The 26,366-nt window shown below is 47.1% G+C and overlaps 1 protein-coding gene across 12 annotated transcripts in view; it reads right to left on the bottom strand.

Annotated features, from left to right (window-relative positions):
• Positions 1-3,264: 3,264 nt before the first annotated feature.
• GAL3ST1 (galactose-3-O-sulfotransferase 1) overlaps positions 3,265-26,366 on the bottom strand; it is a 31,701-nt gene continuing 8,599 nt past the window's right edge. For 2 of the 12 annotated variants that reach the window (XM_053368448.1, XM_053368456.1), the window contains 2 exons: positions 8,957-9,090; positions 3,265-6,159 (listed from right to left, as the gene is read on the bottom strand). In XM_053368448.1, coding sequence (XP_053224423.1) covers positions 5,016-6,159; positions 8,957-9,090 — 1,278 coding nt within the window. In that variant the 3' untranslated portion in view covers positions 3,265-5,015. The other 10 variants (XM_053368446.1, XM_053368450.1, XM_053368452.1 and 7 more) reach the window with 10 other exon arrangements.

Consider the following 26,366-nt stretch of genomic DNA (forward strand, 5'->3'; position numbering starts at 1 on the left):
TTATACAGATGAGGAGTCCTGGCAGAGGACTCAGCTGGTCAACACATTTTATGTACCACGGAGTTCAGCAGACTTTGCATCCTAATAAAGCCACCATTGTAAGTGCACTAACTTGAGAGCAAGCTGCCTGGAACACAGCAGGAATGACTTCTGGGTGGAAAGGCTTGCGATCATATGGCATGCATTAGGACTGTCACCTGGGCCTTTGCATATTTTACATGGGCTTTTGAATCTTAATGTACAGAAGAACATCCTGTGCTTTAAATGTGTGTTGGATGATGTGTTTTAAATATATGAATGGGGTGGATTCACTCTCCCCATTGATCCACCCCCTTGGCCCAGCGGTCTCTGCTCATCCTCCTCTGCTGCTCAGAGCCAGCGCAATGCAATTTGGTGCCTGAGGCAGAAAATTCAAATGGACCTCCCCTAAGCAACTGGGGTTGCTTCTCAACAAATTGTTTATCGAGCGTTCAACCTGATTTACTTGCAAAACGTTTGCAGCAAGATTATGTTGGCTAGTTATGAAACATTTGTTTTGATTTGTGCACGGGGAGGTTAGACGATGGTACACCAAGCAAATATTGTCCTGCACTTTGCGGTGCCTTTCCCCATGGCCTTCCTTATCACAACACATTCGTTTTGATGGGTGGGGCGAAGAGACAGGTTGATTGTGGAAGAGCACCAATTCAACATCAGTTGTGCACCCTGAAATCGCCAGTATGTGATTGAATCCCACCCCCCCAATGGCAAATGCCTGGAAGTGTCCTGATTCTCATGGGACACAGTTGTCCGTTGGGAGGTTCTCCTGTGATGATGTCACTAGATAGGCTCTGCTGAGCTCCAGAAACACTGCTCTGCAATTCCTTCACTAGCTGGTATCATATAGGCTGCCTCATACCGAGTCGGTTCATTGGTCCATCCTGCTCAGTATTGTCTACATTGACTGGCAGCAGCTCTCCAAAGTTTCAGACAGGACCGCTGAGCCATGGTCCTTCGCCACACCCACACCCCAACCCACCCCAGCTCACGCCACCACTACAAGTGGGGAAAAAGGAATCAAGAGTCTGAACAGCTCAAAGACCTTTGTATTATAAACAACCTTACATTATAATTATTCTACAAAATTATAGTGATTTTTAAAATTTCTCATCTTTACAAGTGGAGAACATTAGACATCTATACTGAGTTAATGGTGTGTGTTTGTAGGTATATATACACAGAGAGAGTGAGAGAGAGAGCTATGATGGAACAGACAGGAAGTGATGCTGTTCTGAACTATTGTTATCAGTCACAGTAGGACCAGCAGTAGCCAACAGGGTGCCCTTGAGTTACTGGTCTACAACTCCCATCATCCCTAATGGTTGCTGGCTGCAGGTGCGGGTAGCAGCTGAAGTTCAATGGCTTCTGGAGGGCCCCACCTTGGCTGTCCCTGAAGTCATACATGGGGCAAAGGGGGGAGCCCCAAAAGGATCTTCCTCACCGTACCCTTCTGAGTACACTCCCCACATTTGGGTTGCCTTTTAGCACCACCCAGTTCCTAAGCAACTCCTTTGTGGTGGAAATACTCACTTGTGCACATTTAAAGCACGTGACTTCTCCCACAGAATTCTGGGAACTGGACGTTGTTAAGGGTGCTGGGAACTGCGAAGGGTAATCTACAGCTCCCAGAATTCTTTGGGCGAAGCCATGTGCTTTAAATGTATGGTGTGTAGGCAGACGCCTCTCCTGGGTTTGGTTTGGTTTGTTTGTTGCAGTGAGAAGCAGCAACTGGGAAGCCTCCTCCCTCCCACCATTCCCCTCTCGCATTCTGAGTGCAGCCCTCCCTCTAAGCACACTAGTCCTCATCAGATCCCGTTGCTTGTCAAGGCTGACACCTCCCCTTTGAGGAGAGAAACTCCAGGACCCTCCAACCAGCGAGGACATTAGCTCTGGCAGGGACGGCGGAAGTTTGGAGGAAGACAACATGCGACATTCTGCATCCTGTGGACCAACCGCACAGGGGTGTATGGAAAATGGCTCTGCTGGGTGATGAAGATGATGACAAAGGTCACATCCACACATCATACATTGAAATCACAGCGCTTTCTCAAAAGAATCCTGGAAACAGTAGTTTGTTCAGGGGGCTGGGAATAATGGCTCCGTTCTAGGTAAACTATGGTCCCCAGGATTCTTTAGGGGAAGCTGTGTGCTTGCAATGTGTGGTTGTGTACACAGCCGGAGTCCCAGGCCTCCATAATCGCAGAAAGAGGTACATCGGCACAGATTGGGTTTGTCTAGGTAGTGTTCCAGGGTGGAAAATTCAACCTGAGTTGATCAGGAGCACTCAGTCTGAAATGACTCAGCTCCCAAGGACCTTTAACTGACACTGTAAACACTCCATACATTTAACGCACATGGCTCCCCCCCCTCAAGAATCATGGGAACTGTAGGCGCATGGGAACTTGTTAAGGGCGCTGGGAATTGTAGCTCTATAGGGGAGAAACTACTTATTTGCAAGAAGCCATGTGCTTTAAATGTTGAACATGCTTTGTATGTATGGTGTGCAGTCCTGAGGTCTTCCAGCTATACGTCAAGAGGGTCTATCGTTCCATGTTCCCCAAGAGCCTTTGCTCACGTGAGGCTGAGGGTTTAGGGCGACACGGCATTTTTTGGTTGGCCACCTTCACACCATACATTTAAAGCGTTATGATACTATTTTTAAACAGGCATGGCTTCGCCCAAAGAATTCTAAGAGCTCTACTTCGTGCTGGGAGTTGATAGGAGACCCCCTGTTCCCAATTCCAGAGCCACAGTTCTCAGCATGGTTTAACAATAAATTGCTCTTCAAAGAGAGCTCTGGGAATGGCTAGGGGTCTCCTAACAGGACCGGCAACAAACTACAGCTGCCAGAATTAGCCAGGGAAAGCCACGACTGTTTAAAGTAGTATCATAGCGCTTTAAATGTGTGGTGGGAATGTGGTCTTTTTCTTTGTGGCTTATTGTGGTTTGAATGTCCTGGGTTGGCGATGGCAGTGGATGGAGAGCATTTCAACCCTCATGCCATTTGCTGGGCTACGTACTTAGCGGTGCCTTCTGTCCTTTTCCAAACAGCCCCACTGCTGAAGCTGCTTTAAAAGAAACAATACAACCCACACCCACCACACTTCTTGCTAACTGCTAAGCAATTTTTTTAAGTGTCACACACACACACACACACACACGAGAGAGAGAGAGAGAGAGAGAGAGAGAGAGAGAGAGAGAGAGAGAGAGATGGCAAGAGCAGCCTTTGCTGGCAAACCCGAGTCCCAGTTTTACTGGGCATTTTATTGTATACCTCCAAAGCAGCTATTTGTAAGCACCAGAATGTGATTAAACGAGGGATCTGCTAAGGACATGGCTGATCTTTCCCCACCTATAGAGGATTAAGAAAGTCGACGGTGCCCTTGATGGTCCTCCTAGAACTAAAAGGAAAGGAAGTGTGTCAATCCTGGCATTCATGTACTCTGTACAGCAGCCTTTGCCTACCCTGGGCCCTCCTGATGTTCTTTCTGCACTACAACTCCCATCAGCCCCAGACAGTGGCTGCCGTTTGGGGCTGATGGAAGCTGTGGTGCCAAACATCTGGAGGGCCCCAGGTGGGCAAAGGCTGCTGTCCAGTTTATTGCTGCCAGATGAGTCAGTGCAATCCACAGTTTCTTGTTGCCTCTCACGCATTGTGGCTTGCGCAATCCTGAAACAGAGGCAGATTTCAGTGCACAAAGGAACACACTCGATCATCCCCCCCCCCACGGAGCAAAAGACACTGGGCTGTTTCAGTCTTAGGAACGCACTGCCAACAACACGCAGGGGCGAAATGCCACCTTTGTGTTGGAGCTTAACTTGCGTGTGCAATTAACATACACAAACACACACACTCATTCACAGTTAATCTGTTCGCAGTAATGTTGCAGTCCCCCTCATGGACAATATCTACACTACACATGCATAGCAGTTGGCTATTGATTTAACTGCTGAGGGTGACCACCATGGGAGCTCTACTACAGTGAGGATGCTAACCAGGGTCTCTGCCTCCCTCTCACAGAATTACAGTGCCCTGGATTCTCAGGGGAATTACTATTTAACGTAGGGTTAGCCAACATGGTGCCCTCCAGATGTTGTTGGGTTCCATTGTCCTCCATCAGAATGTCCCTATCAGCCCAACCACATCTGGAGACAAGGTGTTGGCTACCCCTGATTTAACTAGTTTTAAGTCCGTGGTATAGATATGCCCATAGACAGACTTCTACTATTTGCGTCTTCGCGCACATGTTCAGAAACGTGCTGCCCATCCATCACATCCATTGTCCATCCCTGCAGATGTGAGCAAATTACACGTGCGTTGACTTCCCTTCTTTAGAAAGGAGCATCTGTCAATACATGCAAACACATACATGTGCGAATAGCCACACAAGCACAAACAAGCAGCCACTTCCCCCAAGTTTCTCCCAACCAGGAGGACACAGGAAGCAGGGTGGTGGCAGCTCATCCATCACTGTCCACAGCAGTTTGAAACGAGAGTCAAGAGGAAGAAAAGCAGAGCTCTAAAGAGTTAGCAAAATGCTGCAAATTGGCAGAGGTGTCCTGATGCCGTTGTCTGCTGCTGCTTGCTCTGCTCTCAGCTGAAACAGTGGGGCTGGCTCAAATGTTTGGACTCTGCATGGCACCCAGGGGTGGTGGGGGCCCATCTACTTCAGCCCTTGCCTGTGCCGCAACATCCCCCTCCTGGCACAGCCTGGGCCCAAATGGATGATTTGATCATGCCTTCGCTTGGCCTTGGCCATTCCTCTCCTTTTAACCGCTCAAGCTTGCTGTCCCTTTTCATTCTGAGGCTAGTTCAAGCATTGGCTGGTGGCAAGCAGGAGCCGTATCTGACCAGCTAAGGTAAAGAAGAAGTGTGGGTGGGGGGGGCGGATGGTTGGGAGGACCAAAATGAAAGCACCTGGTTGTTCTCTTGGACGGGGCACATGTTTGTCAAGAAAAGGGACTTTGCGGCCCTCCTACCACTTGAGGAACTTGCGCACCCAGCTCCACAGCTTGGTGACCCAGATGTTGGCCCCCAGGTCTGTCAGGTACTGGATCTCAGGGGTTAGCATCTTGCGGCAGAACTTCCGGTGCTTCTTGTTGATCCTCTTTTTCAGATTGTAGCCCAGGATGGTCTTTTTGCCAAACGGCTGCCACGGTTGCATGCTGGATTCCTGGATGGCGCTCGCGTCCACCGGGCGGCCCCCGTCAATGCAGATGTTCTTCATCTTCTCATTCTCTTCCTGAAGCCTGGCCACGTCCCTGGCCATCCTCTCACGCCCGTAGGCTTCCACCTTGCGCCAGAAGGTGGCATTGAAGTAGTGGTAGAGTTTGGCGTCTATGAGATTCCAGGCTGTGGCCTTCTGGTAGAGCTCATCCGTCAGCCTGGAGACGCTGGAATCATTCCGGGCGTTGAGCTTGAAGTAGATGATGTCTTCCAGCTCCCAGCAGAGCAAATCTTTCAGAAGCACCAATGACTCGTCAAAGTACTCTACCAGCATGACCAGGTGGAAACGCTCATCCACTTCACGGATGTACTGTTCAACTAGAGGGCTGTTGGCATTCATGCTACTGTCATAGCCCAAGTCGAAGAAGAGGAGATTCTGGAGGTAATGTGCACCAAATCCATTGGGATCATAGTAACGCCAAGGGTCCTGAAGGAATTCGGCCAGCTTATTGTCGTCTGACAACTTCCAGGTCATGGGAATGAGGCGCCCAAAATAGTGGAAGGAGGACTCAAAGAGGTAGGCGGGGTCCCGCAGCACGGTGACAAAGATGGTGTCGGCTGGTAGCAGCTTGCGCACTTCCTCATAATGGAAGCGCATGTGGTTGCAGATGATGTTGAAGCACATGCCAGGCTGGTAGTCCTGCACTTGACTCCGCTCAAAGAAGGAGGGGTAGTAGAAGTCGCTGCGTCCGCTGGGAAAGGCGAACTTCAGGCGGTGCTTCTCCCCAAAGCGGAAGAGGATGTTGATTATGGTGCTGCTGGCTGTCTTGTGGGTCTTCAGGAACATGATGTCCAGCTTGGGATGACACTTCTGTGGACTGTGGCTACCGTTGGCCAAAGCCAGCAGCCGAGCCTGGGAAGGGTAGGAAGAGCACGAGTAGGGGATTGGGACCCTAAGGGGAAAGCAAGGTAGACAATGAGGATCTCTCCAGGAATGCATAAGGAGCTCTCTCACTATTTTCCTTGACTGCGCTACGCTTGGCAAAGGTCCCAGACCTTCCTCTAGCTTCCAGTTTCCACTGGACATTCATTTTCAGGAGTTGAATGTGGTTTGCTAGAGGAGGTAACTGATTGCCAATGTGTTCTGGGCCCAATTCAAGATGCTCTTAATAGTATTTAAATCCCTAAATGACCTAGGCCACAAATATCTGAAAGACCATCTCCATCACTACCAAGATCTTTGTGTGTTAAGATCTGCAGAGATAGTTCTGCCACCCTCCAAAGTGCAGAGAATGGTGGCCCAGGAGAGGACTTTCTCTGTGGAACTCCCTCCCCACAGAGGTGCATCTGGTATCTTCATCAAACAGTTTTTACCATATGCTCAAGATATACCTCTTTACCATGACCTCTGACACCTGAAATATATTGGTATAAGTTTGTGGGGGGCAAGACTCCCCTAAAATCTCTGGATTAAGTAAAGGGGTAAGAATTTAAGCAAACCCCTAATTCCTGGCTTTAGTAAATTTTGGAATTTAATCAGTGGATTTAACATTGAACCTTTCTGAGACCTGCGGGTATATATATATGCAGTGTGTGTGTGTGTGTGTGTGTGTGTATACTGCTAATAATAATAATAATAATAATAATAATAATAATAATTTATTATTTATACCCCGCCCATCTGGCTGGGTTTCCCCAGCCACTCTGGGCGGCTTCCAAAAGAATATTAAAATACTGTGATACATCAAACATTAAAAGCTTCCCTAAGCAGGGCTGCCTTCAGATGTCTTCTAAAAGTCTGGTAGTTGTTGTTCTCTTTGACATCTGGTGGGAGGGCGTTCCACAGGGATGGCGCCACTACCGAGAAGGCCCTCTGCCTGGTTCCCTGTAACTTGGCTTCTCGCAGTGAGGGAACCGCCAGAAGGCCCTCGGTGCTGGACCTCAGTGTCCAGGTAGAACGATGGGGGTGGAGACGCTCCTTCAGGTATACTGGACCGAGGCCGTTTAGGGCTTTAAAGGTCAGCACCAACACTTTGAATTGTGCTCGGAAACGTACTGGGAGCCAATGTAGGTCTTTCAAGACCGGTGTTATATGGTCTCGGCGGCCGCTCCCAGTCACCAGTCTAGCTGCCGCATTCTGGATTAGTTGTAGTTTCCGGGTCACCTTCAAAGGTAGCCCCACGTAGAGCGCATTGCAGTAGTCCAAGTGGGAGATAACCAGAGCATGCACCACTCTGGCGAGGCAGTCCGCAGGCAGATAGGGTCTCAGCCTGCGTACCAGATGGAGCTGGTACACAGCTGCCCTGGACACGGATTTAACCTGTGCCTCCATGGACAGCTGTGAGTCCAAAATGACTCCCAGGCTGTGCACCTGGTCCTTCAGGGACACAGTTACCCCATTCAGGACCAGGGGATCCTCCACACCTGCCCGCCTCCTGTCCCCCAGAAACAGTACTTCTGTCTTGTCAGGATTCAATCTCAATCTGTTGGCCGCCATCCATCCTCCAACCGCCTCCAGACACTCACACAGGACCATCACCGCCTTCACTGGTTCTGATTTGAAAGAGAGGTAGAGCTGGGTATATATATATTTATAAACAACAACAACAATTCAACAGTGTAAAAATACAGGCTGGACTTGTTTTCCTGACCAGGGAAAGGCCTGGGGATGGGCAATTATGGAGCAAAGGCAGAGCCATTAACCCATAAAGAAAGTCATTAACAGGGGGGGGGGAGACCTTGAGCTCTAGGTATTTAGCAAAAGTCAATCACAGAGTTGGAAGGGGGAAGTTTCCAGGGTTACAGTGGGTGAAGATGTAGCAGATAAGGAAGGAGGGGTCCCCCCTTCAGTTGTGTGTTGGTGGGCAGAGATGAAAGGGGTTTAGGATTTCCAAGTAGATGACTTAACCGAACACAGGAAAAATTGCCATTTTGGCAAGAGAAGAAGTGGGGTCTGAGCTCCATGTGATCTGGCTGTGACAAAGAGACTCAGAGAACGTGGCTGATTTCTCTGTTTGCAAACCCAACTCTGCTATGCCTATGAGAGACGTATAGGGGCCCTTTTGGGGTGCTAATGCTCTGAACCCCTCCATAGTAGGCTCAGATTGTATATATGTGTAAATAAACCATATATCATAAAAACACTACAGACTCCACTGTGCCTCCTTATTCTAAAAGGAAACACAGACCCAAGTAAGTGTGCCTGGTACCTGTGGAATCTCTGAGCAGTGCAAGAGAGATACATGCTCGCCACATTTTCTTAACTGTAATTTGCTAAGAAATGGGAGGTGCAGAGGGCCTTGGTGGGCACCGAGGGGTGACCGAGGGTGCTTTGAGGCTACAGGCGCCACACTGGAGATTCCAGAGGGTCATATTCACCAGTGGCAGAGTGGACTGTACCAGTACAGTGCTTTCCAACTTTAACCCTCCCACACACAAAACCCAATTCCTTGAAAACAGAAAGCTAGCATATCAAGGATAACATTTCTTGCCCAGCCGCCACATGCGTCAAATTTTCTACTTGCAGGGAATTTTCATGCATGCCCCCAAAAGAAAGAAAACAGATCCCCCCCTCCACCTGCCGCCTGAAGTGGTACAGTCCATTCTACCACATCAGGGCTCAATCCCTTCACCCTCCTTCGTGCATCTATTCTGTTCTGAGAGCCTTTCTGTGGAAGCAGAACAGACTGTGGTTCCGCTCATGGTCTCTTGGTCCATACGTCTTCTCCTATGCGCACCAGACTCACTCACTCTGTCATGCTGACTTGTAAGGGTGGGACGGCGTAGGAGTACAGCAGCAGCATGAAGCTGGTTAGGAGAGTCCCCAGGACGAGGCCCTTACACATGGACTTCCAGTTCTTCCCCTGATGCACCATCGCGATCACCTGAAAAGGAAAACAGAGAAAAAGGGCAGTGAATTCATGGGCAGATTCCTAGAAGTAAGAACACAAGAAGCTCTTTGCATATGGCCCTCAGAACTCACCCCAGACCACACCCTTCACTGGTACTGCTTTGAACCTCGAGTGTTTTATTTACCTGCCTGGAAGGTGTCTCTGAACTAAAGATCCCCTCACGCCTTATATACCCAACTGATTGCTGAGGGTTTCCTGTAGATACCATCTTAGCAGGAGGTCCATTCCATACAATGTAGGTGTGGCGGCGGCTGCCCCCCTTTGGTATTCTCTCCCTCCCGTCTCTGTTGCCTCTTGGCACCTGCTGAACACCTTCCTCTTGAACTTGCAGGTACTGAAGTGGGAGGGAGAAGAGTCAGTGCCAACAGATACCAAAGAGGCTTGTAATCACGGGCAGATTGCTTAACCATAGTTCCCTAACCCCTGGTTTCAAGCCTTGGTTAATTAAGAGAAGAGGCAAGGAACCTTTTTCAGAACGAGGGCCACATTCCCTCGTAGATATAATAATAATATTATAATAATTTATCATTTATACCCCACCCATCTGGCTAAGTTTCCTCAGCCACTCTGGGGGGCTCCCAATCAAGTGTTAAAAACAAGACAGCATTAAATATTGAAAACTTCCCTGCCTTCAGGGCTGCCTTTTAAAGATAGGATAGCTGCTTATTTCCTTGACATCTGATGGGAGGGCGTTCCACAGGGCGGGCGCCACAACCGAGAAGGCCCTCTGTCTGGTTCCCTGTAACCTCACTTCTTGCAATTAGGGAACCGCCAGAAGGCCCTCGGTGCTGGACCTCAGTGTCCGGGCTGAATGATGGGGGTGGAGACACTCCTTCAGGAATACAGGACCCAGGCCGTTTAGGGCTTTCAAGGTCAGCACCCTTCTGGGGGCCACATGCCAGTGGTGGGCAAGTGTGGAGGCAAAAGTGAGTGGGGCAATTGATGCGGATGTTACCTTTGTGCAGTAATTTAACTTCTACACACACTTGCATACCCCCTCTGGGCAAGCAAGGGGCATTACTGGTGTTCAAGGACACATTCCAGCCAGGCAATAACCACTCAAGGAGGGTACAAAGCAGGGCCAGTGAAGGGGTGTGGCCTGGTGAGAGTTCCAAGGGCCAGAAAGAGAGGACTGGAGAGCCAGATTTGGCCCCCGAGTCTAAGATTCCTTTCATCTGGTTAAGGCTGGCAGGAGAAATTTGAGCCAGAGAATAAATAAAGCACACAATCCCATAGGGCTCCTTATTTTGTAATGCGCTCCCCCCCCCAAAAAAAAAATCCTTCACACACAAACACACAGACACCCCTCCTCCCTCTAATCTATCCTAACAATTTGCTCCTTGCTAGCAGTGAGCAAAGATGAAACATGAAAAGGCTACAGCACCTGCCTGCTGTCCGCAGGAGGAGTCTGCTGAAATCAGACCTCAGAGTTGCTCCAGGAGCTTCAGTGGCTGGATGGAGCAATGCCTGGTCCTTTCTGAGGCTGAGAGAATGCCTGAGCACCCGGTGTGTGAGTGTCTGCAATGCAGCAGCATTGTCCTCTGTGTCAGGCCAAGGAGACATACTTCCTGGGGCCTTGCAGTGGCAGAGCTGGCAATGGGCACGGCAGGCAGGCAGAGTTTTGGGAGAGTGCAAATGGGTTGCTCCCTGGCTGGCAGCCAGGAAGGTCTGATTGAAGGAGCTCTGGGTATCCAACCAGCCTTCCTCAACCTGCTGCCCTCCGTGTGTTTATTTTTTACCCCCTGCCAGTTTAAAGGGCCTTAAGTTGTTAATTAGCCAAAGGCCTGGGGGAAGAGAATTATTATTATTTGCCTGGCAACTAAAGATACAGTTGGGTGCCTTCCCCACTCTGCCAAGCAAGAGTGCATGGGATTCCAGGCACTCACCCAGGGTTTGTGCTTCTTTGGCAGAGACCGTTGTAGCTTTAAGAAATGTGATTTATTCACATATGACACCTTCAGTTTGCATGGGGGTGTAATAAAAAAAATTAAGGTCTTATGTATATAATAAATGTTCATAAATGTACCAACCAAGCACGTACATAGATATGTGGACCACATGTCTGGAACAGCACAGGAAGACCGCCCTGAAACCATTTTGACTCCCAAACTAACATGTTTTCTCTGCAAGGAGGGAGGGGGTGAGGGAACCTTCCCATTGTTTCAGGAATGGGGTAAGCACAGTATCAAAGGAATGGCCAGACTACCAGGAAAGGCAATCAGATAAGGCATTATCAGATAACCTGGCAGACAGGAAAAACAACAACATTCAAATTTCTGTTGTAGACTGCCTTTTCTGTGATGTAGGTATGATGTATCTGGGGGGTAGTCTTGGGCTACACCCCTTCTGTGATCTATGTATGAGGTTTCTGGGGGTGGTCTTGGACTCCAGGGCGGGCAATTTAAAATGTCTAAATAAGGGCAGGTGTGATAGGAATTTTGAGGTCTTAGATATATGTTAAATGTTCATAAGTGTACCAACCAAGCACATACATAGATCAGCACAGGAAGACCGACCTGAAACCATTTTTGATTCCCAAACTGACCAAATGTTTTCTCTGCAAGGTCAAGGGAAAATGGAAAAGCCTCCCCATTGTATTTCCCTTCACAAATTCTGTCTTAAAGGCACATTTAAGATATTAATAGGGTGTGAGCCTGTGACTTGGCTCAGGAACTAAGTATTTATCATTACAAAAACTGGCCAGGCTCCCCAGGCAATCCAATCAAGTGATTATTAAACAAGTAACCTGTAAGACGAGATAAACAACATTCAAATTTCTGTTTTAGACCGCCTTTTCTGTGATGTAGGTATGTTTGTGGGGTGGTGGTCTTGGGTTACAGCCCTTCTGTGATCTATGTATGATGTATGGAGGAGTGGTCTTGAGCTCCAGGGCAGGGAATTTAAAATGTTTATATAAGGGCAGGCACACCTTGGTTCTGGGTTACTCCTCCCTCCCTGTTGCAACAGATCAATAAAGATCAGGCTTACTAGCTGCTTTGCTTCTCGATATTCTCTGGTTGGCCTCTGTTATTTTCTCCTGCCGATGGGGAACCTACAAAGGACTCTATAAGGGCTCTTGTGTCCCCCATAAGGGAATAAGGGCAGATTTTGTTTACAAGAGGGGAATCCACATCTTACAGCATGGTCATCTCAAGAGAGGCTTGTTCCTACAGCAGTGCAACACTCAGTCCAAGGCATCTCTCCTAAATCTGCCGTTCCTAAAAAAGTAATCCTCTGCAATTCAGTTGCATTCTAACTATCAGTTCTTTGGATGCTGTTAAGTACTGTGATAGAAATTTTGAGGTCTTAGATATATGGTAATGTTCATAAGTGTACCAACCAAGCACATACATAGATCAGCACAGGAAGACGGACCTGAAACCATTTTGATTCCCAAACTGACCAAATGTTTTCCCTGCAAGGAGGGAGGTGGGGTCAGGGAGCTTTCCCATTGTCTCAGGAATTGAGTAATCAGCATTTTAATGGGTGACAGACTATTAGGAAAGGCAATCAGAAAAGGCAATCAGATAACCTGGCAAACAGGAAAAACAACATTCACATTTCTGTTTTTGACTGCCTTTTCTGTGATGTAGGTATGATGTATCTGGGGGGTGGTCTTAGGTTACACCCCTTCTGTGATGCATGTATGATGTTTCTGGGGGTGGTCTTGATCTACAGATGTGAATTTCAAAAGTCTTTATAAGCCCTTGCACAGCATTTTTGTGGGTCCTCCTCTTTTCCTGCATGTAAGGGGAGCACCCTGTTGCAACAGATCAATAAAGATCAAGCTTACTAGCTGCTTTGCTTCTCAATATTCTCTGGTTGGCCTCTGTTATTTTCTCCTACCAATAGGGAACCTATGTAAGGACTCTATATGGGCTCTTGGATACCCCACAAGGGGAAAAGGTCAGGTTTTTGTTTAAAACAGTACTACTGGTTAATCCCTTCAGGTGTCACCTAACAAATGAATTTTCCTCATTTTATCAACACGTTGATTGACTAGGATTAAACACTGGTACACACTTAGAACATTTACCTAGGTTTACTCTTCACATGCTAATCGCTGATGTTCAGAAGTGGGTAAACACATTCCAGTACACATGGATCTTAATTACATTCTCAGACTTTGAGAATGTAATAATAATAATAATTGTTTAAGAATTTTAAGGTCATATCTATCTATCTATCTATCTATCTATCTATCTATCTATCTATCTATATTAGATGTTCATAAATTTACCAAGCAAACACATACAAATATGTAAACCACGTCTGAAACCCACAGAAAAGTCCTGAAACCATTTTCTTTTCTTTTTTTATAAATATTTATTGAAATTTTCAAAAAATAGAGAAAAAACAAAAAAAAAAAACAATTAAAAACACATAAAATTTACATTCCTTACTTTCAATAACAAATTTCCTTGACTTCCCCACACCTCCCCTTCTTGTATTCCAATTCCAATTTTTAGCTCAGCAAGTTCTTGTCCCCAAATTTTACCTTACTATATTTAATTCATTTTAGTTAACCAATTTTAACTTATAAACCTCAGTCTTTATACATCAGTACTTATTCTTAAAAATCTTTTTCTAAGGTCGACCCCAATTCCCTTCCACGAATTCCCCATTTTTATATTAGTAGCAAAACAAAATAAAAAGAAACAGAGTATAATTGTACACCCTTTGGATTCCCAAAGCCCCACCCCCCCTTTCCCGGTTTCGAACCCCAACAAATGTCCATCAGTCTATCTGCTGTCAGCCTGGCGACCTCACGTCCGAGGCTCTTAATTCTCTCTCAATTCCTCTCTGCCGGTTTTTTGTATAGTCCTTTATTTTGGGCACCAAATCTCGAAGAAGCTCTGTCCCAATAAGGTCCATGTTTCTTCCAGCCAGACCTCCATATTTAAAAATGGAGCCGAAATCTTGTTTCTTGCTTCTCTTAAGTCCAAATGTCCCAAAAGCTCCAGTTTCCACTTTAGCCAGGTTTGTAATCCATAGGTCTTCAGATCTCCACATAAGAAGATCTCTCCATTCTCCATTCTTCAATTCAAACCACATTTTCATCATCCTGTTCTTATTTTCCTTTGTATCCATCTTAACCGGCCTCTGGCTCTCCTTAATCATCTGTGACATTATAGCTCCTCCTTCTTTTTCCTTCAAGTCATCATATATCTCTTTCCTCACATTCTCAAATTTCTCAGATTTCTTTTCTTGTTCAGCTGCAGAGATTTTTTGTTCAGCTGCAAAAACTTTTTGTTCAGCTGCAAAGACTTGAGTCAAGTCCCTTCCAGGCTCAGTAGATTTATTTACTGTTTCATTCAATGTTGTAACATTTGTAGCCAAAACATCACTTTGTTCTTGTAACTTTCCCAAGAGAAAAAAAGTCCTCTCCAGTTCAGCCAGTATTTTTCCACTTACAGCCATTCTTGTAATGTCCCTGAACCCCCTCTAGAGGGGTTCAGGTTTCTTAGTATCTTCCAGTTCCAACCCAAAAGTCAAATTAGCCTTTTCTTCTTTATTTTTAACAATTTATTACCAAATTGTAACAAATATAACCAGCAAGGACAACAGAAACAAAGTTCTCCTTTTTTCCCAACTTTGACAGCTAGTTTGACAGCTGTCAAAGTCTTCTATATCTCTTCAACAGGCTCTCTCACCGATCGCTCCCGGGTCCTGGGGGAGGGGTGACAATTCCGCTCTCAATATTAGCTCTTATCCTCCAGCACAATCACTTATATTGCCAAAACGTGGAGTTAATTACTTTTATCCACAAAAGAGAAAGGTGTTCTCTCAACCTTAGTTATAAAATCCTTGCTTTAAGATGTTTACAAGGCGGGTAGGCGGACTTCCTCTTTGCACCTTACCCGGTCGTGCCTAATTCCCAAGAAAAATTTTCCCTTTTTAAGTCCAATTTCCATATTACTCACAGGTTGTTACTTTTAGTCCAAATGTTCAGAGAAAGAAGTCAGCGCTCTCTGTCCATGGCATGCGGCTTCACTCAGTAGGGGAAGCAGTCGACTCTCAGCACCGTACCGCTCTCCGTCCCCCATTCCGGAGCCTTTAAAAAGGCTCCTTCGCGGGTCGGGGGGGCGCAAATGGTGCCCGCCGAGTCACCAGGTCCACAGGCTTCAGCGCCTGTGGTTTCTGAGGGTCCCCGCGTCGCCGCCGCGGCAGGACCCGACCCCTACTAAGCCGATTCCCTCCGGAGCTCGGAGGGAATCCGCCATTAGGCGATGGCACTAACCCGGAAGTCTCCTGAAACCATTTTCTTCCTCCCAAAATGACCTCAAATATTTCTCTGAAAAGTCGAAAGAAATCAGAAATCTCCCCATTGTCTCTTTCACAAATCCTGTATTAAGGGCACACTTAAGATATGAATAGGGTGTGAGCCTGTGACCCGTGACCTGCATTCAGGAATTGAGTAGGTATCTTAACGAGAGTGGCCAGGATGCCCAGGTAATCCAATCAGGTAACCTGGGTGACAGAAAGAAACAACACAGCCAGATTTCCGCCCCCTCTCTGATGTATTAAGGGGTGGGTCTTGGGCCACAGCCCTTCTGTGATCTATGTATGATGTTTCTGGGGGTGGTCTTGGACTCCAGGATGGGCAATTTAAAATGTCTATATAAGGGCTTGTGCGCATGGCTCGGGGTCCCTCCCTCCCTTCCTGTGTGTGTGTGGGAGCACCCAGTTGCAACAGCTTTAATAAAGATCAGACTTACTAGCTGCTTTGCTTCTCAATATTCTCTGGTTGGTCTCTGTTATTTTCTCCGACCGATAGAGAACGTACAAAAGGACTCTATATGGGCTCTTGGTTACCCCATAAGGGAAAGGGAGCAGTTTTATCTCATAACATCATCATCATCATCATCATCATCATCATCATCATCATCATCTACTTATACAACGCCCATCTGGGTGTGTTCCCCCAGCCAGATTAATATCTATGTGTAATTAAAATCCATATTAGTGTATTTTTGGTCTTTGTGGAAGCCGCCCAGAGTGACTGGGGAAACCCAGCCAGATGGGCAGGATACAAATAATATATTATTATTATTATTATTATTATTATTATTATTATTATTATTATGTAAGATCCACAGTCTTTACACATAATCACTATTTAAACAGCTCAAACTCCTTGCATAATACACAGTCTTACAGCACATCTCAGTTACAACATACAAGTTTTAATTAAATCCTAATTTACTTAACCTAAACATTCAGCACCACAGATCTATTACAACACATAATGAAGGTGCCAGGCAAGGCTTCCTGGGAATGGCATTCCACAATTTGGGGGGGGGGGGCTGCAGAAAAGGCTTGTTCTCATCTTGCAACCCTCCAGAACTCTTGCGGAAGAGGCACACAAAGAAGGGCCTCAGATGATGATCGCAGGGTCCGGGTTGGTTCATATGGGGAGAGGCAGTCCTTGAGGTATTGGGTCCTGAGCCCTTTAAGGCTTTATAGCTCAAAAGCAACACTTTTAATTGGGCCAGGAAACTAATTGGCAGCCAGTGTAGTCAGGCTGAGATTGGCGTTATATGCTTCAACTGTCTTGCCCCAGTCAGCAGCCTGGCCTCTGAATTCTGCACCACTGAAGTTTCCAAGGCAACCCCAAGTATAAGGTGTTGCTGTAGTCCACCGAGGTTAAAGCAGCTAAAACAGTTAACCAGTTATACTCTAGTCTAGAATATGGCTTCTAGCCGAGTCTAACTTTGGGGACTACAACTTCTGTCAGCCTCAGACTTTGCTCCCATCAGCCTTAGCTTCATACAGCCATGTTGGCTGGAGGGGGGACTGATGGGAGCTGTAGTTCAACACATCTGGAGAGCACCAGGTTGGCGAAGGCTGGTTTCCTTAATGTTGACTGAGTCACAGCAAGGCAAATATTAGTTCTTGCATGTGGTGGGTAGGTGTCCGGCAGCTCATTTGCCATGAGCAGGTAGCCATCATAGGTTGAGGCTGTCATACACACACAATCTTCCCTCTCTGTTCTGGGGTTCTGGGCTGAGTGAAGTTCACTGTTCCTGTTTGATTCCCCACTGTTTCAGTGACTGCCTCTGCCCTTGCCCTCATTGACAAAGAGACTGCCAAAGCGGTCTGAGTCCTTTCACCCTCCTCACCCAAAACATCTGGAGGGCATCAGGGTGGCAAAGGCTGGGGTAATGGAAGGAACCTCTGCATGGAACACTTTTTATATGCAGTTTCTATTTGGAGTTTGTGGTCTATTTCACCAGCTCGGCTCTCAAAAGGATCTCTTAGATGGAGGTCTAGTCTTGCTACCCCAAAACTCTTGAGGGTGATGACAGGGCACTTGGCTCAAATCCCTTGCACAACCACCAAATGGCCAAAAGGAGGGTTGCAGCTCAGTGGTAGAGCATCTGCTTTGCATGCAGAAGGTCCAAAAATCCAATCCCCAACAGCATCTCTAGGTAGGGCGGAAAGAGAATGAAACCCTGGAGAACTGCTGCCTGTCAGGGTAGGCAATAATGAGCTCCCTGGTCTGATTCAGTAGAAGGCAACTTCCTATGTCCCTATTAAATCAGCTCTTTATTCAGAAGCATGAGGACTAGGATCTTACTTTATTTTTAGAGCAAGGGCTGTAGATCAATCCCCAGCAGCTTCATGTCGGGCTGGAAATGCCCCCTGCCTAAAGCCATGGATAGCCACTGCCAGTCAGCACAGAGAGGCACTGAGCCTGTGTGTATGCCATACATTTAAAGCATATATCCCCCCCTCCATAATATTGGTAATTGTAGTTTGTTAAAGGTGCCGGGAATTATAGATCTGTGAGGGATACATTCCAGTTCCCAGGACTCCTTGGGGGGTGTTCAATATGCCGACATGGTATAAGGCACCTTCCTACATTCCATTTTTCAGCCCTCATCTTTTCTTCAAAAATACATTTTAATTCCCCCACATCATTAAAGAATAGATAAATATATAAGACAAATAAATGATTACAACAAAATGATCAAAATCTATACATCAAAACAAAACCCGACAAGGAAGACAATCTAAACCAGCATCATGCATGTAAATAAAATCAATCCATCAGCTAATTATTACCGGCTTTTTGAGAGAGACAATCTAAGGAGGACAGAGCTTTTTGTTTGCCTTGGCGTCCTCGGAAAGTCCAGGGAGAGTGAGGGAGAAAAGATCTCTTTGTTACTTATTTCACCTTTTCCAGCTAGAGAGTAGGAGCCTGCGAGAGATGGCGACACAAAAGCACCCACCAGCAAAGTTATCCAGCTGAGACAGAAAAGGTCAGATGAGAGATTTCTGACATTTCTGAAACTAGAGGGGGAAAGAGAGCACATTCATCCAGAGAGATAAGACTACACACGTATCCACACTTACCTTCTGCCTTACACTGTCTAGGCACAAGTCTGTGATTTAAAGCTCTGTGCTGGAGCGCTCTTTGTTCCGCCCCGGAGCTTTCCCCAGAAAAACACGCTCTTAAAAGCTGAAGTGCAATAATTAGCCATTTGGTTTCTCTTGGATTGCTGTTTGCTCTGATTCAGCAGTAAAGGAATGGTTTCCCGGGGTGAAGCAAAGAACACTTGGTTATGGAGCTGTTATGTACTGAGTTGAATAGGATCCAAACTGCAGCAGTCTGATTGGTCCTAGAACAATAGGATCCAAAAGGCAGCAGTCTGATTGGTCCTAGAACAATAGGATCCAAAAGGCAGCAGTCTGATTGGTCCTAGAACAATGCAGCAGTATGATTGGTTGGCAGGAACCACCCAATCATGCTCCAGATAAAAGTGAATCCACAACCTGATTGGCTTACAGTAGAATTCCGGAATTAGCCAATCATGTGCAGCCCATTGTGTAAATAATGTATATAAAGCAGATACTTTGAGGGGACATTCATTCATTCCTCCTCACCACTATGAGCTGAATAAAGAGTGTGAAATCACTTTGCGACTCTGAGTATATTACAGGAGCTGTACATTCTTGGAAATCGTGGAGGAAAGGCAAGTGTGGGTAAGCCCTACGTTGGCTATTTCATGGGCTTCCATTCTAATCTGTTGGAGGGGAGGTTAAATGATGCAGCATCACAGCAAGTGTCACCCCCCCCCCCGTTTCCCAGTCCATTTTCATGTCACTTTCCTGGTTGCAAAAAGCCTGATCTTTCACTACAAATCCAGTTCAAGGGTAAAAGCATTTAGTGGCACTTTGCTAGAGGCTAGCAAATATATTGCGACCTCTGTTCGACGGTCGGGTGCTGCCAGCTGGAAAAAGGCTTTTATCATATGAGGTCCAGTTAACAACCAAATTGGAGTGGGGGCGGCAGCGTGTGCTTGTGGGATAGCACAAGAAGCACACACATTTCCCCTTACTTTTTAGGAGGGAAAAAGTGAGTCTGATAGAGCAAAAAATACGGTATTTCCTGCCAAAATAATTGCAAATTCTTCAGTGACTCAAAAGCATTCAGATTTGATATATGAGCTGTGTGCAAATTTATTGAACAGCATCCGAATTTGGAATGTTACTGTGCATATATAAACTCCCAAGAATGGGCTTACTTCCAACAGCACCCTCTCCATATCAGTCTGAAGTTGTGGGCACACTATACATTTAAAGTATACATAAAGCACATCCTCTACCCCCCCTCCAATAATCCAGAAAAAGAAAACTGTAGTTTACCCCTTACTGAGCTACAATTCCCAGCACCCTTAATAAACTACTGTTCCTCGGGTGTACTTGAAATGTATGGCATGCATAAGAGAGAAGCTAGGGTTGAGGGATGGATGCATGGTGCTACTGGCTGCATTATGTAGCTGAGATTCTCATCTCAATGAATAATGAATGGAAATTGTAAATAGATCCTGAACTGGGTAACAAGACTCCCTTATTCTTTCTTGACATTCAACACTGCATCCCAGTGTCTTTATGTTGACCTTTCCCTTGGAGGCTGATCCACAGAAAGAACTGGGAACCTGATACAAACTGGAGGGGAAAGAAAGACAGAGAGAGAGGTTGAGGGGCAGAGGAGGGAGGTCCAGCCACTGCCTGGTTTGGCACACAGGAGACCACCTAGAGCATGGGTAGGCAAACTAAGGCCCGGGGGGCCAGATCAGGCCCAATTGCCTTCTAAATCTGGCCCACAGACGGTCCAGGAATCAGCGTGTTTTTACATGAGTAGAATGTGTCCTTTTACTTAAAATGCACCTCTGGGTTATTTTTGGGCCATAGGAATTTGTTCATCCCCCCACCCCAAAAAAATATAGTCCGCCCCCCCCGCAAGGTCTGAGGGACAGTGGACTGCCCCCCTGCTGAAAACGTTTGCTGACCCCTGACCTAGAGCTTTGTGGCACCTCCAGTTTGGCTGCCTTTCTTCATATATTAGTTCATGGCAGATCATAAGGTACCACTGCCTGGGGTGGGCCCATGGAGTGTGCCCCTGAGGGGGGCAGAGGGAGCCCACTGAGGCTCTCATCACAAAGCGGGATGTGGGTGCACTTGTACACCGCAGCCCAGTGGAGGAGAGGGGTTGCCACCATCTCTCCTCCACTCCACCCCTGGGTCAGACCTGACCCGGGAGTGGAGCTGCAGCTGGGTGTGAGGAAGCTTTCTCGGCAATGAAGGATCCTGTCATGGGGGCAACTGATCGCACCCCCTCCAAAAAATGCACCCAGGGCTGCGGCCCGCCCCCCACGCTACGCCACTGACATCACCCCAGTCTTTGGCTGGTGCAAGGTTCCAGGGGTCCAGGCACTTACCCAGGGTTCATGTTTCCTTTTGAAATGAGGCACAGTGGAGACTGTGGGGTCTCCCCCCTCCCCGCATTTAATCAATCAAAGGCCCATGTGGGTTGATGTCCTTTCTCTGTATTCCATGTCATACTTTGATCGCTTGTAATGAAATCAGCATGCTTAAAAAATGCTCTTATCTCACTTTAAAATGTTCTTTAGTCACTGAATTCCTTCCCGTTTAGTTTCTGTGCTCTGGTTTCCTTCTGCGGTGTATAATTGAGGAAAAAAGTTACATTTTGGTACGGATGGGGGACAAATGAGATTCAGTTAGCATTTAAAGATGAGCCTATATAGCTCTCACTTTCCAAAACACCACACAAACCAAAACGCAGCCTTGAAAATTCACACAATTTTGCAATGCAGTTCTCTAGCCAGGAGATGTGTACAACAATGCAGGGTAAACTATGCATAGAAATGAATGCGTTAGTGAAAAAGCACACAAAAAATGCAAGATACATGGGGAAATTGCTTTGCCAAAATGTGTATATTAAGCAAAAATGCATATAAAAATGTGTATAAGAAGAGAAATTTGCGCCAGAATTCTGATGAATGTTCAGGAGGACTTATTTTACAAAATTTTCAAACTGATGTGGAACTGTAGAGAACTGGAAAAACAAGAAACAGTGAATCCAGAAGTGTCAGATTCAGCCACCCCTACATTCTGGTAACCCTAAAAGGTAGGAGTTTATCACACACGATCATAGATAATGACCAGAGGGTTGCCTCCATGCTAATGCCATTTTAGTGTTACTTTATTTTTTAAATAGATTTTATTTTGACAAAGCAATAATCATAAATAAATAAGAATAAAAATGTGTACCCCACCACCATCTTTATGATATATGGTTTATTTATACAACCTGAGCCACGAAGGAGGGGTCCATAGCATTCGCACCCCAAGAGGGTCCTGTTTCTCCCATTGCTGCTGCCTCTAATTCAAACAATCAGCCCACATCATACTCTGACCACCCCCAGCTTGCTACCACTTGCAGACTGACACGCTTCCCCCCTCAGTTATACCACATCTAACTGAAATGCTAAAACTTCCTCCTAACAAAAACTCAGGCACTGTCTTCACACCATTTCAAAGCTCAGGGTGGAACTTCACTCATTTCCTGCCAACCTAGCAGTTCGAAAGCACGTCAAAGTGCAAGATAAATTGTTACTGCTCCGGCGGGAAGGTAAACGGCATTTCTGTGCGCTGCTCTGGTTTCGCCAGAAGCGGCTTAGTTACGCTGGCCACATGACCCGGAAAAACTGTCTGCGGACAAACGTCGGCTCCCTCGGCCAGTAAAGAGAGATGAGCACCGCAGCCCCAGAGTCATTCGCGATTGGACTTAACTGTCAGGGGTCCTTAACCCTTTTTCATCAATTAAACTCCAACACCCACTAGACCCAGGAATTTACGAGAGTCAAGGCTCACACAAATTCATAACAATATGAACATAAGACTTCTGGCAAGGAAAGATGGTGAGCGTCATGGCCGTGTGGAGCTCCTGAGGACCGCCAGCACCAACTGCGCTGCCTGGCTATTCCCTGCGCCGGCAACACCGCTGCCGCCACCACCACCACTGCCGTGATGGGGGGGACGACCAGGAGTGCCCAACATGACAATCAGGGAGGCCACACGGAGCCCCTAGCCGCCCCCCAGCAGCCTTGACCCCACCGGGACCGGGAGCACCCTACCAACAGCCCAGCTGAACAGAAAACAAAAAGCAAAAAGGAGCACCAGCTTGCCACTGCAGCCACTACCAAGGGAGAGAGGTAGGGGGGTACCAGGAGGGCCAGGGAGGCCATGAGGAATTGCATAGCTTAGCCCTGGCCCAATCCTGAGCCTACGTCCCCGGCTGCTACCGCAAAAAGAGCAGGCCGGGGCCTGGGGGGAACCGTGCACTGTAGACCACCCCGGGGAAAAACAAATGCAGCGTGGGACCTCCCTTGCCGGAAAAAAAAAAATTATTATTATTTTCTTTTTCTTTGAATAACTGTAATGGTGTCCTTGCAGGAGGCCTGAACCACCGAAGGCCGCTCCCTGGGACTGCCACCTTAGTCCTAACCCAGGGACCCAGCATCCAGCCCCCGTAGTGAAATAAAAACTGCCCGTGAGTCAAAATTACCACCAATACATTATTTTACTTACATACACAACCCCCTTTTTCGTTAATACCATTAGTTTTCATTTTTTATTCATTTTCACACACTTTCTATTATTAATCACTTATTTATTAATATTATTATTATTATTAAAAAATTAACCCCCCTTTCAAAATTCTTTTTGATTTTCTCCTTAAAAAAACCCCAGTATGAACATAAGAAGAGCCTGCTGGATCAGGCCAGTGGCCCATCTAGTCCAGCATCCTGTTCTTGCACTGTTCTTGCCAACTAGATGCTTGCAAGCAGGGCTTGAGCATGAGTTCTCTCCCCTCCCGTGGCTTCCAACTATTAGCATTCAGAAGCATTTTTTACTCCAAGTGTGGGAGCCACTGATAGCTCTCTCTTCCAAATATACCTGTTTGCACGAAGCGAAGCGTCTCTTCTCTTGCCATACTCCAATATGGACTTTCAGGCCTGCCTCGAGGGTTAGATTTACATCTCTCGTGCATACTCTTACTGCCCATCCTCTGTATTGACTTTCCGTTCAGTGTTAGGGTTAATAATTACCGTATTTTTCGCCCTATAGGACGCACTGTCCCATAAGGCGCACCTAGTTTTTTGGGGGGGAAATAAAGGGGAAAAAATTATTTTCCCCCCAGGTGCGGGGCTGGGGAGGCCCGAGCTTCCCCCGACCCAGGCCCCCAAACAGGCAGCTCTCTGCAAGCCGTGGGAGCCCAGCGCTGGCTCCTGCTGCTTGCTGAGAGGTCCGCGAAGCCTGGACGCGCTGAGCTCAGCGAGGGCAGGCTTCAGCATGCAGGCAACTCTCCGCAAGCAGCGGGAGCGCTCCCGCTGCTTGCGGAGAGGTCCGCGAAGCCTGGAGAGTGAGAGGGGTCGGTGCGCACCGACCCCTCTCGCTCTCCAGGCTTCAGCGAAAGCCTGCATTCGCCCCATAGGACGCACACATTTCCCCTTCATTTTTGGAGGGTAAAAAGTGCGTCCTATAGGGCGAAAAATACGGTAATATGCTTCAGAAGGAACTGAACCTGCAGTGACCCAGCCACTGAGGCAGTTCTGGGGGTCCCTTTTTATGCAAGGAACTTGCAGTTCTCTACTAGAAGTGAGAATCGGTCCCTGCCTCTTGCCCCAATGACAATATGGTAGCTGTCCGCGAGGGTCAGAAAGAACTACTGCATGTACAATGGGATCTGTTACAAAAGCCGGGTGCCTGCCCCTCTCTCTGCAAAGCGGTGGCAAGAGCCCATGTGCCCCTTTGGAGAACAGAAGACACGGCAGAGACTGTCGTGCTTTAAGAAATATGGTTTATCCACCTTATCCCTCCCTTCAGTCTGCATGGAGGGAGTGCAGATCTTATAGCATGGTCATTTCTAGAGGCAGCACCGCAAACAGCTTTCCCCAAAGATGGCTCTCCCCTCCTCTTCTCTCCCAGAAACCCCTTGCCCTCCCCCAAAGCAGTTACCCTGGCAACCTCCCAAATCCCCAGTCTCTTCTTACACCTGGGGGCAAGAAGGAAGTTCCCTTGTATTGTTAATGGCCTTTATTGTTCTCTTGATAGCTGTAGCTCTGCCAGGTTGGTTTGCATTAGGTGGCACAGCTCTCCAGTTTATGTTTTAATCCATATCCCAATTAATAAACATCCTAGTATTTATTCATTCCTAGGGTTTAGGGGGATTCCCCCCACCAATCTATAACCTTCTGGCGGTTCCCTCACTGCGAGAAGCGAAGTTACAGGGAACCAGGCAGAGGGCCTTCTCGGTAGTGGCGCCCGCCCTGTGGAACACCCTCCCACCAGATGTCAAAGAGAACAACAACTACCAGACTTTTAGAAGACATCTGAAGGCAGCCGTGGTTAGGGAAGCTTTTAATATCTTAAGGACTATTATATTTTAATATTTTGTTGGAAGCCGCCCAGAGTGGCTAGGGAAACCCAGCCAGATGGGTGGGGTATAAATAATAAAGTCTATGATTATGATTATTATATGACACCCTTAAACATGCAAAACACAGCCACTCATACACCAATGTTCACTGCCCCAGAAACAACCACTATTTTACATCACTTTCTCCTGGAAAGACAAGAATAAAGATGATCCCTTTTAGTTGCAGTAAACTGGAACTAAACAAAGTAAACGAAAGCTTGCACGATATAAATTTAATTGCACATTCACCACTGGGTTGATGAGAGATGGCAATCTGCTTCAAAGGTAACCTGTCGTGTTTCATGGCTGAAAAAGGATAGAAACACATCCCATACCACCCAAACCAGTCTGACTCCATTTTCCCGCTTCCTGTTTGGGCTTCTGGGTATTCAGTCTAAAACTTTTTCTTTTTAACCTAAGCGCACTATTGGGTTGCTAACTGGCAGGAAAATGCAAGTAGAGGAAGAAATAAATAAATAAATGCAAAACCTGTGCACAAAAGATTCAATTTCAGCCAGGATTCGCCAGGGCCAAGTCCCACACCGTTAAGCATGGAACATGCCGAATAATAAGAGAGGAAAGAGTTTCTCAGAGCAGGTACACACATTGCAATTTCTTCACATCATGCAAATACATGGAAATACTCACAAATGCACATCAGTTTGCGGCACAACATCTCTAGCTATTACTAGACATCACCTTCAGCCCAATTCCCCTCCCATCTCCCATCTCCTCAGCCCCTCCTCTTCTCGTTGCCTTACTCGCCCCTCTGTTGCCAGCAACACAGCATAACAAACAGCCTGGCTTTGTACTTCACCTTTCCCTCAGTTTAAGCACCTTCCAGCAAACCTTCCTTTGCCCTGCCACCACCAAAGCAGAGTTTGCCAGGGAAACTTTGGGATGCTTCTCCGACATGGGATGGCCTCTCCGCTAGCAGATCTGCTTACAGCATCCTAGAAACCCTCTGCCGGTGTTGGCAAGCCTTGGCCAAAGAGGGGGGTCTTTGCTGGAGCCGAGAGGACCCTCAGGAAGGCCCACCACCACTGCCGCCAAGGGCTCTTCACCTCATTGCAAGGACCAGCTTCCTCTTTTGGGAAGCTTGTAGGAGCCTTCCACTGTCTCCCAGGAGGACAAGAGTTCTGGAAATGAACTCTCGCTGCTGCTGCTCCTGCTGCAACCCAGGCTGACTCTCCTAGCTTTGCCTCTCTCTTCCTACGTCAGGGAACACAGAGAATTCTTTCACAAAGGGCTCCCAAGCCAGCTCCAGGAACAACAGCATCATTTGTACGTCTCTGCAGTGCTGGTATCAACAAAGACATTGTCCCTGCCATCACTGCCTTCTTTTCCCTGGCTCTCCTGCTAAGAGCAGCAAAATCAAGCAAGTCTTCTCCACAGCTCAGCCTACCATAGCCAGAAAGCATGGAAAATAAAATAAATCTGTGGCTCAGAGGCCAGC

The sequence above is a fragment of the Podarcis raffonei genome, chromosome 16 (genome assembly GCF_027172205.1).
Source record: "Podarcis raffonei isolate rPodRaf1 chromosome 16, rPodRaf1.pri, whole genome shotgun sequence".
NCBI classification, from domain to species: domain Eukaryota; kingdom Metazoa; phylum Chordata; class Lepidosauria; order Squamata; family Lacertidae; genus Podarcis; species Podarcis raffonei.